Source organism: Mytilus galloprovincialis, chromosome 2, assembly GCF_965363235.1.
Source record: "Mytilus galloprovincialis chromosome 2, xbMytGall1.hap1.1, whole genome shotgun sequence".
Classification (NCBI taxonomy): Eukaryota; Metazoa; Mollusca; class Bivalvia; order Mytilida; family Mytilidae; genus Mytilus; species Mytilus galloprovincialis.
In genome coordinates this window covers 11,546,529-11,566,347 of record NC_134839.1, presented here as the reverse complement: position 1 = coordinate 11,566,347, position 19,819 = coordinate 11,546,529, and the positions used below count along the sequence as shown (strand labels likewise).

The 19,819-nt window shown below is 30.9% G+C and overlaps 2 protein-coding genes across 2 annotated transcripts in view; one reads left to right on the top strand and one right to left on the bottom strand.

The window, feature by feature from the left end:
- Positions 1-1,540, bottom strand: part of LOC143062893 (protein odr-4 homolog) — a 49,670-nt gene extending 48,130 nt beyond the window's left edge. The window contains exon 1 of the mRNA XM_076234708.1: positions 1,383-1,540. Within this exon, the coding sequence (XP_076090823.1) occupies positions 1,383-1,478 (96 nt within the window). The 5' untranslated portion in view covers positions 1,479-1,540. The remainder of the gene's footprint in view (positions 1-1,382) is intronic.
- A 4,087-nt stretch (positions 1,541-5,627) lies between these two features.
- The window catches only part of LOC143062891 (laminin subunit gamma-1-like), a 42,513-nt gene continuing 28,321 nt past the window's right edge, over positions 5,628-19,819 (top strand). The window contains exons 1-2 of the mRNA XM_076234707.1: positions 5,628-6,121; positions 12,307-12,608. Coding sequence (XP_076090822.1) covers positions 5,644-6,121; positions 12,307-12,608 — 780 coding nt within the window. The 5' untranslated portion in view covers positions 5,628-5,643. The remainder of the gene's footprint in view (positions 6,122-12,306; positions 12,609-19,819) is intronic.

The following is a 19,819-nucleotide window of genomic DNA, read 5'->3' as shown; positions in this document are numbered from 1 at the left end:
TATAAGAAAGTTATTTAAAAAAATTTTAAAACTTTAACCACAGAGTGAATGTATTGTTTCCTGGCAGAAAATATAAGTTAATTTAAAAGTAAAATACGGAAAAAATGGAATATTATTTTTACAAAATTTACTTCTGGATACTATCTTATAATTATAAACGAGCTTCTGTCCAAGTTTGGTACAAACCCAGGATAGTTTAAGAAAGTTATTAAAACTTTAAAAACTTTCACCAGAGTGAATGTAATATTTCTGGCAGAAAAACTAAGTCCATTTATAAGTAAAGTACAGAAAAAATGGAATTTCATTTTTGTAAAATTTACTTCTGGATACTACATGTATGTTATGATCATAAACAAGCTTCTGTCCGTATGTTATGATCATAAACAAGCTTCTGTCTGTATGTTATGATCATAAACAAGCTTCTGTCCAAGTTTGGTAGCTATATATATATATAGAAATCCAGTATAGTTTAAGAAAATTTTTAAAATTTCAAAAACTTTAACCACAGAGTGAATATTTGTGGCCACGGCCGTCGACGCTGACAGAATGTAAGATCGCTATGTCTCGCTTTTTCAAGGCTCTACAAAAATGGTGTCAATTGCATTCACAAACCATTATAAAACATTTTACATAAACATGATAAAATAAATCACACTTATTTTTGTCATTTCATATTACAAAATCTATTTACTTTATGGAAAACTTGTATTTATCTAGGATTGGAAATTAGGTTGTTAATTCATTGAGCAGTTTCAATAGTTTTCAGTCAGACCCTTACAATATCCATAAAATCTCGTGAAGTCTTGTAAAGTCTGAGATTTTATCAATTTCAAACTGAAAAGCTTATCAGATTCAATTCCCTTTAGATATATACTGTTCCCAGCTTCAGTGTGAATCTAATGAATACAAATTAAAAAAATCATTTGCCATTCTCTTAACTGAATTCACAAAATCCAATAATTTCTGTGTATATTCCTCTTAATTTTTTGTTCCCAATCGAAATACATTTTTTTATAAAAGCAAATGTGGTGATGCATAGCCTACAAATGCCAAATTGACTACTCTTCCGGAAACGCTCACTCACCCAGACACTGTCAAATATCTTTGGGTAACCCTTTTAAAGTTCTAAGAATATGATCTTACGGGTTCCTGTCAAAAATTATTAGAGAAAACTACAAATTCCTGATAGTATCTGATACGTGACCAGTACATTAACCTGTCACTTAGTATTTGAAGTATATTCTTGGCAACAACATCCTTGCAGAGAAATCTTAAGATACGTTGATATCTGGATATATGAACAGCTGTTCTCATTTTTGAAATAGGTATGTGTACTGGTGTACTGACTCCGCTAACGAAATGACAGGTGAATGACAACCTACATGTCCTATAATAAGTCCAAGTTGCCACTGTCCTTTACTGAGAAGTTCTGTTATGTAGCTCTGGATTGATTCGTCCGCTAAAATGGTCTTTCCCATCCTTAACTCGATGCGTCTGCTTTTTTCTAGAAACCGGAAATACAAATTACTTTTAATGGGAGACAACTGTTTGCTACACTATTTCCTTGTTCGTTAACAGAGGCTGTTACCCAAAATTTTGTCCGTTAGTAGATTCTTTTTTTTCAAACTTGTACTTCAATGGTACAACTAGAAGTTTAGTCTTTGGAGTTCTAATAATCTATTCTTCCATCTACTTTGTTGTTTTTTTTTAACTACATAACGATATATACATTATTAGACCAAGGATTTGTATAGTACTACAAATCCTTGATTAGACCGAAAAAAATGCTTTACCTTCTATCTTTATAAGTTAACTTCTACCAGATCCTACCAGTGAAACCTTCATACGCCTTCACAAGCAAATGGGACTAGTGAAATTCTTTATCCTGACTTTCTTAACCTGCTTAGTCCATTGTTTTCGATCATATGGTTTTACCGACTAATTGTTTTGTATAAATAAGGCCGTTAGGTGAGTCTCGTTTGAATTGTTTTACATTGTCGTTTCGGGACCTTGTATAGCTGACTATGCAGTATGGCCTTTGTTCATTGTTGAAGGCCGTACGTTAACCTATAATTGTTAATTTCTGTGTCATTTTTGTCTCGTGTGGAAAGCTGTTTCATTGGCAATCATACCACATCTTTTTTTTTTTATAATTCTATCATTGAAGTGATGATGAAATGGCGGAATTTAAATGCGGCTACTGTAAATAGTCTACCAACCTATTAGATTCTAATGCAATATAGGTCACACTGCTATAGCCTACTCACATGGGTAATATCGAAATAGACAAAAAATATCATTACTTAATTCAAGGATTTGTATACTATACAAATCCTTGCTTAAATGGAAAAAAAAACATTCATTCAAACAATCCAATCCAATACGGTTCCCAATTACTCTTGGCAATAAATATTCAAATGGTAAAATAAATATTCCAAACAAATAAAAAAACTACAAATGTCCAAAACTTTGAAGATACCAATTGAGTATTGAGTAGCCTCAGACTCTCTCTCTCTCTCTCTCTCTCTCTCTCTCTCTCTCTCTCTCTCTCTCTCTCTCTCTCTCTCTCTCTCTCTCTCTCTCTCTCTCTCTCTCTCTCTCTCTCTCTCTCTCTCTCTCTCTCTCTCTCTCTCTCTCTATATATATATATATATATCTATCTATATATATAGATAGATAGATATAAAATGACTGAATAAATAGTCAACGAGTAATCTTACAGGTCGATGAATCATGTAATATGATTCTGTTCACTACAAAATATAATATATAACAATAACAAGTCAAAAAAGGTACAACATCACTGGCCATTAAATAACAATAAAATGAACAAATATTAGATATTTCGGATAACAGATATCCTTCTTCGGTAATAGCACGATGTCAAATTAATCATGTCAATATATTCAAATTAAGACATTATCAAAATCTTGAACGTTCATACAATTTAAGCGGACACCACAGACGCTGGTACAATTTTAAAATTTCCAAACACGGCCCAAAGATTACAAAGATATGCCAAATAAAAATGGTTATTTGCGATGTGAACTGACACAACTCTAAATTTCCAAAGGTTGTGACAGTTAAGATGTGATAACTGCATGGAGGGCAGTCTTCAAAAAAAAAAAAAAAAAAATGCCATAACCGATCAAAGTTGGTATAATATTTTAAATTTTACAACGGTAGGGCAATTGCAACAGAAACTACATATTTAAGCCTCCCAAATGAATAGACTGTTTAACAATGATCAGAAAAATAAGTTTTATCTAATAAGGTAAAATAACTGAACGTGGCTTCGTACTTATACATCTATCCGAGCCCTGTGATTAAAAAAAATCTTGAAACTGTAAAGCCAGTACGGAATATCTTTGTAATCTTTGGCATATCTTTGTAATATCTTTGCGCCGTGTTATATATTTATTTCTTCAAAAATATTTTTATATAACACAAATAGATAAGATGTAAATATTTTTGACGTTAGAAATCAGAGGCGGATTTAGGGGGGCAGGGGCCCGGGCCCCCCTTTTTGAAAAAAAAAATTTGGTTGCTTATATAGGGAATCACTGAAGCGTGACTCGAGCGGGTCCCTCTTAGGTCAGTCAGTGGGCCTCCACTTATGAAAATTTCTAGATCCGCCACTGGAAATATATATACATAATCAAAAAGATCATTAATATCTATACACACATATACAGAAAAAATATGTTAACACACACGGAGGAATATCTCAAGAATGTTTTGTGGAAAAATATGAATGCCTACTAAAATTCAACAGATTAGATAAATCGAAGTATTACAGAAAAATGTCAACCATGAATTTTGACTGCTCTAGTAGACTAGAATGATATACATATATATAGTGTAAAACCATTCAAACAGGAAAAACAACGGTCTAATTTGTATAAAAACGAGATTTGATAAGTACAGGTCAGGTTTTGGCGAATCAATTTGAACGAGGACAGTATGATTCATTTTTGGCACAAGTTAGTTTCATTGTTAGAAAGTCTTTCTGGTCCGTCTTTCATGCGTGCGTTGGGGTGAATAATGGATATAAATTGTTTCGATGTGTTCATTAAAAAAATTGATAGATGTTATATGAACAATGCGTGAACAAAACAGACATAATAGGTAAAATTGTCAAAATATGGGTACAGCAGTCTAATATTAATACTAATAAGTACTAATATTTATGTAACAAAAACACTGCTATGATATTTTAAAAGTATCGTATTGATATTATAATTCATAGTATTTGTTTATTTATGTACATAAGAAAAACACTGCACTTCAAATTTTACACGGACATAAACTGATACTTTTACCTAACTTCTGAATATATATTTATACTTAATTGTTGTTTTTATTTGAACTATAAGTTTTAAAGTTCGTATTTTCTTAATTTTTCGTTGCAAAAAACAACATTTTCCGCATGGAATGTCTTCATATTTACAATTGATATTAGACATTATCATATACTTAGACTAAATAACATATGATGTTTACCGTATGATAATAGGATTAAATTTAAGTATTTTCCATATTTTTCGAATTGGTGCTTAGTGGGCTGATATGAAAAGTTTATCACATGTTTCGATTCGATTGTTATCACATGCCTTTCCGTAACGTTATCATATGGCATTCCGGTGATACTCGGCAAATTCCGGAAAATACACCTCAATGCTACGTTTTCAGTGAAAAACATTACAAAGTAGTGTACAAAACAATTATTTGAATACTGGAAAGTATATTGTGTAAAATAATTAAATTTAATTTAAAAAAAAAAAAATATCAAATAAATGCATTTTTTAAGTTTTTCTGAAACATAATTTAGAAAGTTACTTGAAAAAAGTTGACTTTTCCAAACAATGTTCATTATGTATATTGTTGAATTATTTTTTTGTCGATTCGTCTATATTAAAATCTGTTGTTTTTTTTTTTTTCTCTGTTGAGGCATATGATGGAAAAATTTCATATTGAATGTATCAAATTTTGGGTCCGACGTCCGTGAACTTTTTAATCGTTAAGCATATGATAAAAAGATCATAACATGTCATTTTTCATATTGCATGTGTATTATCAGCCCTCGGTCAATATCAGCCCTCGAGCCATGCGGTTCTTGGGCTGATATTGAACCTAGGGCTGATAATACATGCGATATGAAAAATGACATGTAATAATCTGATAATATCGCTATGTGATATAAGAAACGTTTATTTCGTCTTGTAAATGTATAAAAAGTACAACTTGTCAGCCGGGCTACAGCAGCGACTTCTATCTTGTATGTCCCTACCTACAGTTACACCTGGAATAATAATAATCTCAGTTAAACGATCTTATACTATTCCCAATGATATATACACTGCTATTCCAAAGTAACACGGACGTCAAAGAAAGCACCCTGAAGTGATAGTGCTCGACCACATAAATTATAATCAACAGGATGCGACAAGACATTCATCAACTTAGAGGACATTTGCCACATCTCTGGCGTAGCAACCCTGTATATGTCTCTAGTGTTTCACATTGATATCATGTATGAGAAATGAATGTTATTTAAAAGAAAATTACCGATAGAAAGTTTTTGAATCTCGCGGGTAAAAGTTTTATACCCACAATTCAATTTATGTAAACTCGGTGAGATGAATGATGGCTGACAAAGGGAAGGATACTATTTCTCACTCAGATAAATTAAGTGTTTGTAAGAAATCTAAACAAAGTAAAGTCACAATGAATTTATTAACAGTAATTTTATATATTGGGATTCTACCTCAAGTAATTTTAGGACAAAGATCGGACGATTCTAGTAGAAATACTGACTGTTACGATGCTAACGGTCGGCCACAGCGCTGCATGCCAGAATTTATAAATGCAGCATTTGGATTACCCGTAGAGGCAACAAATACTTGTGGTGTCAAGCGTGTTACAGAGTACTGTTTGCAAACGGGCGTAACAGGGGCAAGAAAGAAATGCCATTATTGTGATTCCCGTACCGCCGGACTCGGTCATAATACTAATTTTTTAACGGATTTTAACAATAATAACAACTGGACATGGTGGCAGTCAGAGACCATGCTAGAAGGAATTCAGTATCCAATTGTAGTTAACTTGACCTTAAATTTAAGTAAGTATGTGTGGATACAAAAAATTATACTTTTAAATTTATAGATAAAACCAGTACCAGAAATTATCCACCATGTCAATATCCTACATTTATCAAGATATATAAACATCTGATAAACTGAAAATACAGTCAGCCTGTGTAAGCTTAAAAATACTGTCGAAATATTTTATATATTGCAAATCTCCCTTCCAGTATCACAGCTGATATTAGTTTTGCTGTGGTAAGATAATATAGTTTATCAAGCATTCAAGGTAAAAGACAGCCTTGAAGCAGATAGGCACAGATCAAAAGAGAAGGTAATCATGCTAATTATTACATAAGTTGTTCATGATACAGGAGGATTTTCAGTGACACTCATTAGGCCAAAAAAAATATATGTCTGTTTAAGGTTGCATGCTTTAAGAAAATAGGGTAGATATTTTCATTTTATTTTATTTTTTAATTTTATTTTTTCTGAAATAATTTTGAGTGTGTAGTTTCGTCTTGTCGTGGTCCGAGTTGATCATGGGCCGAGTTTACCTGTAATTTTAATGGTTGGATTATTTCTCTTTATTACTGATTGGAAAAAATGGCGGCAAAATTATCACACGAGTTGTGAATTTCCTTGAAACAGCTATATATCATATTCATGATTATGAACTTAGGGATGTACAATGTATCAGGCAACACTATCTTCACTTTTAACAAGAGTTCAGTTTATTTTTCACTTTACGACGGAAATAAAATGGCTTAGGGTCAGCACTCAAAATAGGGTCGGTCGGGTAACTGTAAACAGACATATATTTTTTTTGCCTGTACAAAAATAATTAGTTGGCGTGCATAACTGATACAAATTTTACTACTTTTTCAACTTCATGATAAATGGTTAAATTAGACTGTATAAAAGAAAAAATAAGTTTTTTGCACCGGACAAAACAAAGAGTTTATGTAAAAGAATACACTTATATTGCTATTCTTCATATCAAAATCACAATATAGCCATCAACATGGATCAAATGTAAAGCTCACACTCTACTGCAAGATACAACAGCCCTGGGGTAGTTTGCCTGATTTTTAGCAACATAAAAAATAAAAAATAAATGAACAAAACACAGGCAAGGTTATAACATGTATGTTCATTGCTGAATTATCTGATAAAACACAAACATTGATATCAAATTATGTTTCACCACAAAGTAAATTATCACAAAATAAACATGGTGTGTAAATATAGATCTGTTTGTGGATTAATGGTTTCGCTTGATACTATTTCTCAGCATATGTAATGACAGTCAAGATGTTATGCACATGTACATTTCGACCAGATTTATGTAATTTCTTTTGCTGAATGGCAAAAGCTAATAATTGACATATTACAACGAAATATTTTTTTTTTTTATTGAAATACTGTACATACATTTTGTAGATTCAATATTTAATATTCTGCAAGTTTTAGAAATCTTGCATTTCGTAGATACATTTGTACATGTATTTCATAAGTATACAAATATACAAAATGTATATACATGTATTGGTCTGGTGGTCAAAACCAATAAAAAGATAGCAGGCGCTTTAAACATGATAAACATAATTAACAAGCATTTGCCATCTTTTCATGCCAGATGTCCAATATCCACTTTATAGTAAATGCTTAGTCATTTTTTAAAAACAGAAAATTTGAAAACAAATTTCAGGATTTTCTCAGCACATTTGTATATGTCTAAGATCTACTTTCAGTTTTACAAAAATGTGTACACTGCTCCAATACAGGAGTGTACTGTAAATTTTATAGAAAGCTCTTCCATTAGCTTTATATAACTAATACCAAATTATATCAATATTTTGAGCAGGATTTGTTTTGCAATAAATCAACAATATTTTGTTATTAAATGTTGTACAGGTGTTAGTAAAAATGGTGTATGAAATTTAAAGCACAGACACTTTCATTATTTGCAAGTTTCAATATAATTATAAAATCCTGTTCAATTCCCACATCTGGTTTTCAGAAAAGTTAATGGTGAATTAACCAAACAATCCTATCTTTTATTAGTTGTAGTTTTGTTTTACAACCGCCTTATACCAGTTTTTAAATTGTTAACCCAAATTGCTCTCATTTGTCAAATCAGTGTTCTATGGGCTATAATTATGGGGGTTGACACTTAATTTAACACAAAGAAGTCATTTGATCTGTAAAATAACACTTCTATTTGTGACATTGTAGACAGTATTTTCACCCCAATTAAAAACTTTGTTAAAGATAAATTAAGGAGATTTTCAACATTCCAATCATTGACATACACATTTAAATGAAAAAAAAATCATTCCTGTATGTTCCTCCCTGTTAAAATGTCCTCTACAAGTTCACCTTTATCAGATGATACAGAAATCCATGAAATATTGAATCAGAATGCTAATAACAAGTTACTTTTTCTTGTACATGTAACTAATCAGAGTTCTGGAGTTGATTTCCTATTTTACTACCACATGCTGATAATTTCCATTTTCTCTTGATAGCAAAAACTCATTTAAAGTATTTACTTTTGTAACCTGCACAAAAATGTTTTGTGATTACAAGACAAGAAAGAAGAATTTTGAATACTGTAACTGTTTAATTTAATATGTAACATTCTTTTTGTGCCTTTTTCTCCATGCCATTATAACAAAATTGTTTTCATGAGTATAGTTGCAAATCGCAAAAAAACTGTATTTGTCTTTGTGAACCAGTTTATTTAGGACTATACATGTTTATATACAAGGTAAAGTTTGCCATTTTTGTTATATTATTGTATAATGAAAAATAAATTATGGGGAACAGTAAGTGTTAAGCTTACAATTCATTCTTTGTAGAAGAAACCCAAATCATTTCCATCTGCATGTGAAGTCAAGTTTTGTTATGATTAAACAAGATAGATACCTCTTATTTATCTGATAAGAACCTTGTAAAGTGAGAAATTCTGTGTAGAATTTATGTGTATCAGTGTTGAAAGGAACTACTAGTGCCAGTCTTAATTTTGTACACAACCAGAAAAATTATGCAATATTGCAGTTAATGAATAAAAACTCTACTTTACATTATTTTTTTGTTTAAAAAGGATGCTATATATTGAATTCAGCTGTTTACATGTAATATAATGTATACATGTATGTCCATAGTGAAAGTGTAAATATATTTAATATAATACATGTGTATAGTGGTTTACCCCATAAAAAATATACATTTAATCTGTTTAGCAAGATTTTCCAAAAGTCACTTCTTATAATTTATTTATAATTTATATTTGTGGAACCGCCCTCATTAAAAATAAACATGCATAAATGCAATTATAAAATATTCATTGTAAAAGGCATCTACCATTTTACAGCTTCTTTAATTTGTATTCAGAAAGTTAGTAGCTAAAATTATTTGTCCCATACATTTGACTTTAAACATGTTTAATTAGGTCCATGTGTAAATGTTTATGGTGTTTGCTGAGTAAGCACCTGTTTAGAACCATCATGTTTGTAATGATCAGAAAATTGTGTCTGTGGGGTGTGGTTAGGTAATCAGCACTGTATATTAACGATGCTACATATTCTTGTGTAGTTTGGCAGATACTCAAATATTGAAGGAAATATTGCGAAGAAATATGGTTCACTATCCTAGCATAAACTGTAAAAGTTAAGCATTGGTTTCTGTTACTATTGCCATTCAGATAAAAGTCATATTGCTTAAATCTTGATTAACATGCACATATATAATTAATGAAATGTTCTGTTCTGAAAAAATATTTTTTTAAGACATATTTCTATTTTTGTCAGATAAGTTTATTATTGTAAGCGTTATTATATGGTACATACAATGTACATGTATTTGAAATTAGTGATACACAATAACAGGACTTTCATTAAAGATTACAAACTTTATGCAGAAGTAAGGACCTTAATGAACAGGCATACATGTACATATAATCCCATTAGAAAATGATAGTAGGTTTGCACTATTAAGACCTTCCCTGTAATGGATAATCCAAACACATTTAAAAAAAGATCAAGCTGAACACCTGCTGTTTCAGTACATATAAATAATGTTAAACCATGTGGGTTCTATGTTCAAAAGAATATTTTAATGTTACATCAGAAATTTTTATCATGAGAATACAGGGATACACAGTGGTGGATCCAGGGAGAGGGGGTCTGCCCTCCCTTTTTTGGAATATCAATGCATTTGATTGGGACATGTAGTTGGAATCCCCCCTCAAAAAAAAAGTTTATATTTTGCTGACATTGATCTAATTATGTATTGTTTTTATACTGCAACTTTAATTAATTCATTGTCATTGATAGCTATTTAAATTGTAAATTTAATTTTGATAAAATTATTATCAACCTTAAATGAACCTCTAATTGTAGAATAAGTGATCCATGATGAAAAAAAAACATAGCACAAAATATAGCTGTGTTTGTAAAAATTTATATCTAAAAATCATCATTGATAAAGTTTCATATTCAAACCTTATTCATACAAAGCTTCCTTAGTTTAACAAACAAATGTGTACCTAAGAGTAAGAAGCATTTGTAATGCCGTTTACTTGTAACATGATTTGGGCAGACTTAAACTGATGGACAAGAAATCAGTGTTTCTATAGACCCATGGTAGAGAGTTTCAGCATAATCATTAGTGGTCCCACCTGGTACCCCCATTCATTAATTCAAGTCCATGACCAATACTAATAAAAATGCTGTATTTTGTATTACTCTAAACTTCCATAAAATCCTTCAAAATTCATGACCACCTATTTCCACTGTATCCCCACCACCCATTCTTCAAAAATATTCTTTAGAAAAAACTGAAAATAATAAAAATTGAAATTAAACTGCAACTAGTTTTGTTTATTTCCCATATTTATTTTAAAATGATTGTATGACATTATATTGTTGTTGAATTATTAGGTGAAGGTGGAAGGTATACATGCATTATTATTACATAAAAATGCAAGTAACAGATTACTGAAAACTTAGCTACATGTAGCTGATATTAAGTACTGTCAGAATGATGCAACAAGAATGCATGTTCATTACATTGTACATAATTTGTCTTACCATCAACAAAAGTCCCAGAATAAGAGACATATACATATATGTTGTGTACATGTATACTCAATCTGATGCAGCACCTATTTTAGTGTACATGTTCAGTAGTGAAATATAGCTAGAAATATTAGTAAAATTGAGAATGAAAATGAGGAATGTGTGAAAGAGGCAACAACCCCACCATAGAGCAGACAACAGCTGAAGGCCACCAATGGGTATTCAATGCAGCGAGAGAAACTCCCGAACCCAGAGGCGTCCTTCAGCTGCCCCTAAACAAATATGTATACTAGTTCAGTGATAATGGACATCATACTAAACTCCAAATTATACACAAGAAACTAAAATTAAAAATGATACCACACAATAACAAAGGCCAGAGACCCCTGACTTGGGACAGGCTCAAAAATGTGGCGGGGTTAAACATGTTTTTTGAGATTTCTACCCTCCCTTATACCTCTATAGTTTAGAAGAGCTATATCCATTATCAAAGCTATGTTTTGCATTTGTATGGCATATGTAGTCTGAAGTTTCTGTCTGGCATAAGACATTGACCTTATTGTGATGGTATAATTCTTTACTTACTGTAAATTTGTTCTTAGTATAATCTATGTACATTACACTGTACATAGGTAATAGTTAAATCTCAAATTTAGATTTGAGTTCTTCTGCACTTACAATTATTTATTGTCAAAGTTTTAGATATTTATTAATTTATTAATGATAACATATTTGGCATTTAATTTTATCATTACTTACTTGTGTGTTATGGGATCAGAATATAACACAAAAAAGTGTCTTGTGTTATAGGATCAGAATCTAGGACAAAAAAGTGTCTATCTAGGGAATAAATCATAAAATCAAACCAATGTACTATGATTAATTTTGAACAGCTTCGATTATAGATTTAGGGGGACAGGGGACCTACCCCATATATAGCTACATGTATATAAATGATTAATGCTCAGATTTCTGCAAGTTCCAGTATTAATGTAGTCATACCAGGATCATCAATAATGCTAAATTTGTATGTAAAGTAGAGATAAAGTTTAAGATACTCCTCAGAACAGGGAAAGTTGCATTATCTGTGTAGATGTCTTTGTAACTTTGAAAGATTATTGTTATTTTTTTTTTTGTAGAAAAACAATATGAAGTTACATACATTAGACTTAAATTCTACTCTCCAAGACCAGAAAGTTTTGCTATTTATAAAAGAAAGACCGACAGTGATCCCTGGATACCATGGCAGTTCTACAGTGCATCATGTGAGAGGACATACAATCTACCAAGACGAGGAATAATAACATCAGAGAATGAAGCTAATGCTATCTGTACAGATGAATATAGCGATATTTCACCATTAACTGGTGGTAGTGTACCATTTAGTACCCTGGAAGGACGACCTAGTGCTTTTGAATATGAAAATAGTCTTGTTTTACAGGTAAAAATCTTAACTCTTGGTCTCTACATTGTATGTTCAGTTGTTTCTTGTATCCCTACTAATAGATGCATGTCATTATTTTTTTGTCCTTTATTTTTTGTATTTAGCCTATTATTCTCTATATTCTGTAAACCCCATCCAGACCCTCTTATATTGAGTAGAATCTGTTAGGATAGAGAATACACATAGAAACTGTCCTTTAATTTGAGTAGGTCTTTTTGACTGTTGGTAGTTAGTCAAGTAGGGTTTTGACACTATGCTGACACTTTCATACTTGCTGGGCTTCACTTAAATAGAAAAGTCCCAGTTTACCCCATGATTATTGATGTAGGTACAGTAAACTTGTAGATGATATTCCACCCCATACACCCATGTTTATCATTGAGTATTTGTGTGGTATGACAAGTGTTCTTTATTGACAATATTTTTGTGTCAAGTATCCTTTGGTTTGTATGTACAGACACATTAATCTTATTTTAAATAAAGATTATTTATAGCTTATCAAATATCATAGGAAAGTGACATACTAAAAAGATCCAGAACCATAAATAGAATTCTTAAAATTCGACTATCGAACTTTATAAAGATCTTTAAACCTGGCTGCCTAGCTTGTTATACAATGCACTGTTTAATGGCAAAGTAATTTTACCAAGTCATTTTTAAACATTAATATGTCCCATGTTTTCCATTCATGCCATTTGTTGATAAAGTCTTAACATTTGATTTTGTCAAGATTTTTAAAGACTTCCCCCTTTTGAATTTACCTTTATAACTACAAAATACAGATCAGTTTTGAATTTTGGGGGCGTCACTTTAACCGTTTTAGAGTTTACAAATGGAAAAATTGCTGAATTGTTTAGTTTCTGTTCTAAACTTTATTTTACCTCAACCAAATGCAATGAAACTATACAAAATGCTAATAACTACAAAATACAGATCCAGTTTGAATTTTGGGGCATCACATTAACCGTTCTAGTGTAATGCCTCTTCACAAATGGAAAATTTGCTGAATTTTTGTTTACGTTCTCTAAATCAAGTTTGCATCAACCACATTTAATGAAATTTATACATGACATTCAGATCAAGTAGGATCACTTTTACTGTTCTTCAGTTATGTCCCTTTATAACTTTATATCATATGCAAGCGGGGGGCATCATCCGTGTCCCATGGACATATTGCCCATTAATTGTTGGAGAATGATGTTTGCAGAAGAATCTTTTAGAAAATTTATTTAAAGCCTGAATATTGTAGTTTCTGTAGATATAGAACATGATCATGATAGGTCATTATTAGTCAGATTCCGGTTAATCATTAGATGAAATAATTAAGATTTTATTAACAGGACACACATAACATGTTAAAAATGTCAGTAGTTCTCTGTGAATTCACAGCTAATAAAGTCTAAGATAAAGTGAAGGAAATGCCAGAAGCCAGACTCATCAATCTATCTTTTGTGTATTGGAGGAAATTCAAACTTACATAGATCTTTGTGGTTCACTTAACTCAGAGTGGATTGCACTTATACACTCTTAAAGATAGGCTAAATGTGGGCAGTCAGTGGTTTTGTTTGCAAATGTGAATATTTTCCCCCAATGTGCATTGTATATAAGAAATTTTAGTGCAGTTTTTACCATTTAATAGTTTGTTAATATGAAATAGCTCTTTTCCAAAATATGAAAGTAAGATTGACCAAGTTATAGATGTGTCTTAAAATGGAGACAATATGTTATCAGTTTTGTCAAAAAATAAAAATGAAGAATGTTAAAAGTGAGGTCAAAGATACCAAAAGGAAAAACAAACGGACAAATGTCATGGCATACAACACTCACGGACAATGTCATGGCATACAACACTCACGGACAATGTCATGGCATACAACACTCACGGACAATGTCATGGCATACAACACTCAGCAACACAAAACCCATCAAAAACTTACCTAAATTTTAAACATTGACTTGTAAATAGAATTATAGATAATGAATATGTTGAGAAATTGTCAATGTTTTGATAAGCTTAACTCTACAAATTTTATTGGTTTAAAAAATAGGATGATGTTGATAAACTACATATCTATGTAAATTTAGATTTTGATTTAAAGATGATAGGCTCAACCTAAGATGAGGAAGTTTTAGATGGGCCTACTGCATAGGTGGATCCAGGGGGCCCCTGGGGGCCTGCCCCCCCCCATTTCATGGGAAAATTTGGTTGATTATATAGGGGATCATTGAAGCATGACTGGAGCGGGCCCCCCCTTAGGTCAGTCAGCGGCCCCCCTTAGGAAAAGTTCTGGATCTGCCACTGTACTGATCCTATCTTCTCTGTGGGTTATTAAGCTGAGGCAAAACATGACCTTAATTATAAATATACAGAAGTTATTTGTAAATGTTGTAATTTGAGACTGACTTTCAATTTGTGGTGAAAAATTAAATGACAGATTGATTACATCACTCTATACAAATTTGGATCACACCATATGATCACCTCATAATAACATACAATGACAAACGTAAACAAATCTGTTTTTAACATCAATTATAATGTAAATATCAAACGTAACATTCATCAGCTACTTGTATATATGCATACAAATATCCATGTTAAACATCGAAAATATAAATTTAGGACATGCATTAAATATATTAGTAACATTGTTTAAAACTTAAGACATTTATTTAAAATTTACTATATGGAAGTATTTTATCATAAATTGCTGTGTACCAGTTTATATGATATCAATGGTCCCAAAAATTTATAAAAAAAAAAAATTTGTGCAAATGTATTGCTAAAAATTCTATTCGATACGTACATGTGAAACATATTAACGATTAAAAAGGCCCATCTCTATTATTAATTATTTTTGCTGTGTTGATACTGTTGCAGTTCAAAAAATTCGTAATTTAAATAGCGACTGAAGGGTCATTAACATTAAAAAGTGTTACATGCATCATTTTGTTTTAAGCGTAGAACAATTTTTATATTAGCATCTTTGTGTACAGATATGCAGGGTGAAAACATAAATAAATATGCATATTTCAAATACAAACTCAATACTAATGTATAAAACAAGAAAGCATAAAAAGGGTAGTATTGTCTCTATATACTCATCTCTGAGTCATCAATGAAGGTACCCAAATCATAGTTAAAGCAAATTAGACATCTTGAGGTCAACATATGGTCTTTATCAGTGAAAAGTATTGATACCATTGTTGTGTATATGCCAAGCTCTTCACATTGTCCTAAGTCCAGGTCAACAAACATCCACGATCAACTCCATTCATCTATAACGTGAAAAGACAAATGAGTAAAGATTGAACTAGTGTGTATTCATTAATATTCTTTGGATACCAATTTTCATGGAGAACATGGGTACAGGGGAACCACCAATTTAAATATTCAACAAATTACAAATTTTCTTAAAAAAGAGGAATGTATGCTAACATTGAAAAATCGAAGAAAGGAGAAGGTTCACGAAGGGTTAAAATTGGCCCTGATTTTTTTATGTTTTTTAAATTGAGGCAAAAAATTACAAATTTCACATAGAAATACTTGTGAAAATACTACTAAGACAAAAATATTTTTTCTGGCATCTTCCTTTACTATTTAAGGAGCAATGACCCCTTAAATGAGCATAAATTGTATTAAAAGGTCAATTTTGATATTTTTTGCCCATAATTTTAATTGTTTTTGGCATATTTAACCTTGGCCTCCATCTACGATCCAAAAAGTTTTTATATTGATGAAATCTGTAATAAAATTGGAATCTTTTGGTTACAACACATTCTGGATCGTAGGTTGTGGCCAAGATGTTTCAAAAGCTTTTAGGTCTGAAAAATGCACAAAATCATCACATTTTGACAAAATGTCCAAAAAGGGCCTACTTTGGCGAATATCTTGTAGTCTTATGACAAGAACTGATTTTTTTAGCATTTATACTTTGGAAATAGACCCATTTACGAACCAAGTTGGGACCTTTTTGGTGTTTTATGATAAAGTTGATATTTTAGGCCATTTTGTGCCATTAGTGAACCTTGTCCTTTAGTATCCATGAATATACAAGTTCTCCTTAATCCAAGAAAATTGGTATCCATGAAAATACCTGAATCCACAGTAACATATCTAAAGACAACTACTGCCATAGTCATACATGGAGTTTCCTTTTTTGGACGTACACATACAAATATTAAAATTATTTTATTTTTGTAATCATTTTACATTGTATTGGTGCATTGATTCTTTGTTTATTTTACCTGCACCTGTGATAAATTTTCCCCTGACAATATATATATGTATTTAGACTACAACTTGTGCATCTGGCTTATGCATAATTCAAATTTTAATTCAAGGTCATACCACTGCACTTTGATTTGAATTAAATCTTTCATCTGAAATTATATAGATTTAAGTTGGCATTGCATAAAGCATTTCAAAATTTATCTTTAGACATGTTAGACAGTTTGTTATAGAAATGTGAGACCTTGACATAATAAGATCTGTAAAATTAATAATGTCTGTGTTATTGTGTCACCTATGTCAATTCTACAGTCTTGCAAGTTATGAATGGGTCTGACATGATTTGTATGTCAGATAATATTAAGAATAAATGGTTTCAGATTTATTACACAACTTTGAATGGTTGTATGATTGTATTACTTACACCACATTGAAAGTTTAATCAGTTGTTAGAATCCCTGCCTACAAAGTTTTCTTTTTATCATTTTATCAAGGTCATTCACATATATAGGTATTGATAATACTTCTGCTAAAATAATCATTGTTTACTTATTTTATTTCAACATGTGTAGAAAAAAAGCTGAGGTTGCCAAATTTGAATTGCTTTATCAGCGGTGATTATAATTAGATGCTGTTACCAGATTTAACACTGATTATATAATTCTCACCTTCCTGTGTATGGATCCCAACAGAATAAAATAATTGTAATGATGATGTACTTTCTCAAATGTTAAAGTATATCTTTCATACAGTCACAACTTGATAATAATCATATCACTTTTAAATTTGTAATATATATATGTTCTATTTACAAGAAACGTATTTTAATATATTTCTTTAAACAGATTTTTCTCACAGCGGCTTAACCAAAAATCTTTTACCTACGGTACATAATATGCCTGATGGCTACATCAAAGTTTTTTACCGACTTTATAAGATAACCATTTTGTGATTATCGAGTATTAAAAAATCAAAGTCTTCAAAAAGCAATAGTTGTTTACTTGAAGCATATAAAGTTTTAATGTAGCTTAGGAACACGAGAATTTGTTGAATTGTGTTTTCCTCTTTAGTTATCATAATCATGCAAAGTAAATATTCCCTCTAAATTTAAAAGAAAATTAAATTACTATTAAAAGTCCTTTCCTTTTGCCCTATTAGCAATAGAAGAATTGATAAGATTTAGTAACCAAATTGCATTGGTATAGTTCCAATTTTAAATGTCAAAACGTCTATTTAAAAGGGATAGAACAATTGAAGGGTTAAATTTCAGTGTTATAGCAGTACAAGCCTTTTAAATATAATAACCCTTATGAAAAGCAAAATTTGTTTTTTATGAACCTTCATAATTGTATCTAGAAATTCCTGGCGAACTTTACTAATAATTACTTGCTGTGAAGTGCAATAACCTTTATAATTATATATATTGAGCCAGTTTCAGTCCATTGGATTAATGTTCAACAGGAATTTTTGTCTGATTATCAAAGAAATGTTTATATTGGCATCAGATGTCATCATGAGTGTATTTTTCTAGTAGATCCAATAATTCTAATAGAACTTTTGAACAAGATATGTTGTTTTGGTTTAAGTGACATGAAAAGCTTAAAAATAGTTAGTGTACAAAGTAGAAGATTTTTTTTTTTATTTCATTCTATTTACATCTGAATTCTTACAATAACAAAAATATATATTCACATCATTATTCATGATTGTGTATTTTCCCCTTTTCTTTTGAAAGAATATAATGTGCAGACACCAATTTTGATGCAATGATTTCTTGTATCCCATGTGTAAATTGACATTTGTTTTCTTTCCTACAATTTGTACATTGGATATAGTGTTTTATAAGATACAACTACAAGTGTTCGTCACTCTACGGACAGTAACAGTCAGCTGTTCAGTGTCTTCCCTAGAAAATTCTTGATGCATGGTGGGTCTAAGATGAATTTGCAACGCGATGCGCGACATTGTTTTGTAGAATTATTTTTATTACACTTGTGAAATGAATTGTGCATGTCAGTTTAAAAACTTCACATAAATCTGCAATACAGTCAGGAACAATTCTTAACATTTTCTCTCAAGGCCAGCCTGGATCCAAAAGTTTTTTCAAGGGCCCTGTAGAATTTTTTTAGGCTCTACCAGGTTTGTTTTTACTACAGGCACATACATATTAATAGTCTTGAATGTTCTTATATAAAAGACAAAAATATATGTTTGAAATACCTTATACATGTAGCTTGTTTCTGATTATGATGGAAATAATAAAGGAATTAAATAAACATGAGTTTTTCAGAATTAAAATCCATTTAACCATGTATTTTCAGACTGGTGAACTTTATATATATTTGTAATATTATTGAAAAAAAAAAAAAAAAAAACAGCCCCCTTTCCATACCCCTAGATGTAAATTATTTTAATAAAAAAAGTATTATCAGTTTCACCCCAAGAAATTATTAATTTTTCATCTTAGCAGTTAATCAAAATGATTTCCAAAATGAAATTCCTACTGTCTATAAATAACAATGAAATGTAACTGTTTCCTGTTAATAAGGGGTTTCCCGAATTTTCCCGCCAAAAAGCACATGGCTTTCAACAATTGTAAACAAAGCATTCAATTTATGATCATGGATTACAGTTTTAATTAGTTTAATTTGGATAAAGATATTCAACTTAAGGTACAGTCAAGCAATGTTTTTACTTTCTTCTGGATTAAAATTAGTTTGAAAGATCAGTTTCAAAAATAAAAACATCAAAACAAAAACGATCTGAAATTGTGAATATTCAGTGACCCATAAATTTTTTGAACTCTGCTACGGAGGTCAAAGTTACATCATGTTTCAACCCAATGATGTGTATTCTCTGTTACAACTAATCAACTGCGTTTGATATAAATATTTCGATGTCAGACTTATGATTTCAAAACGTAAAATTTATACTGCAAAAGGTTTACTTTTTATTTTTTCACGGAAGGATATTTGGA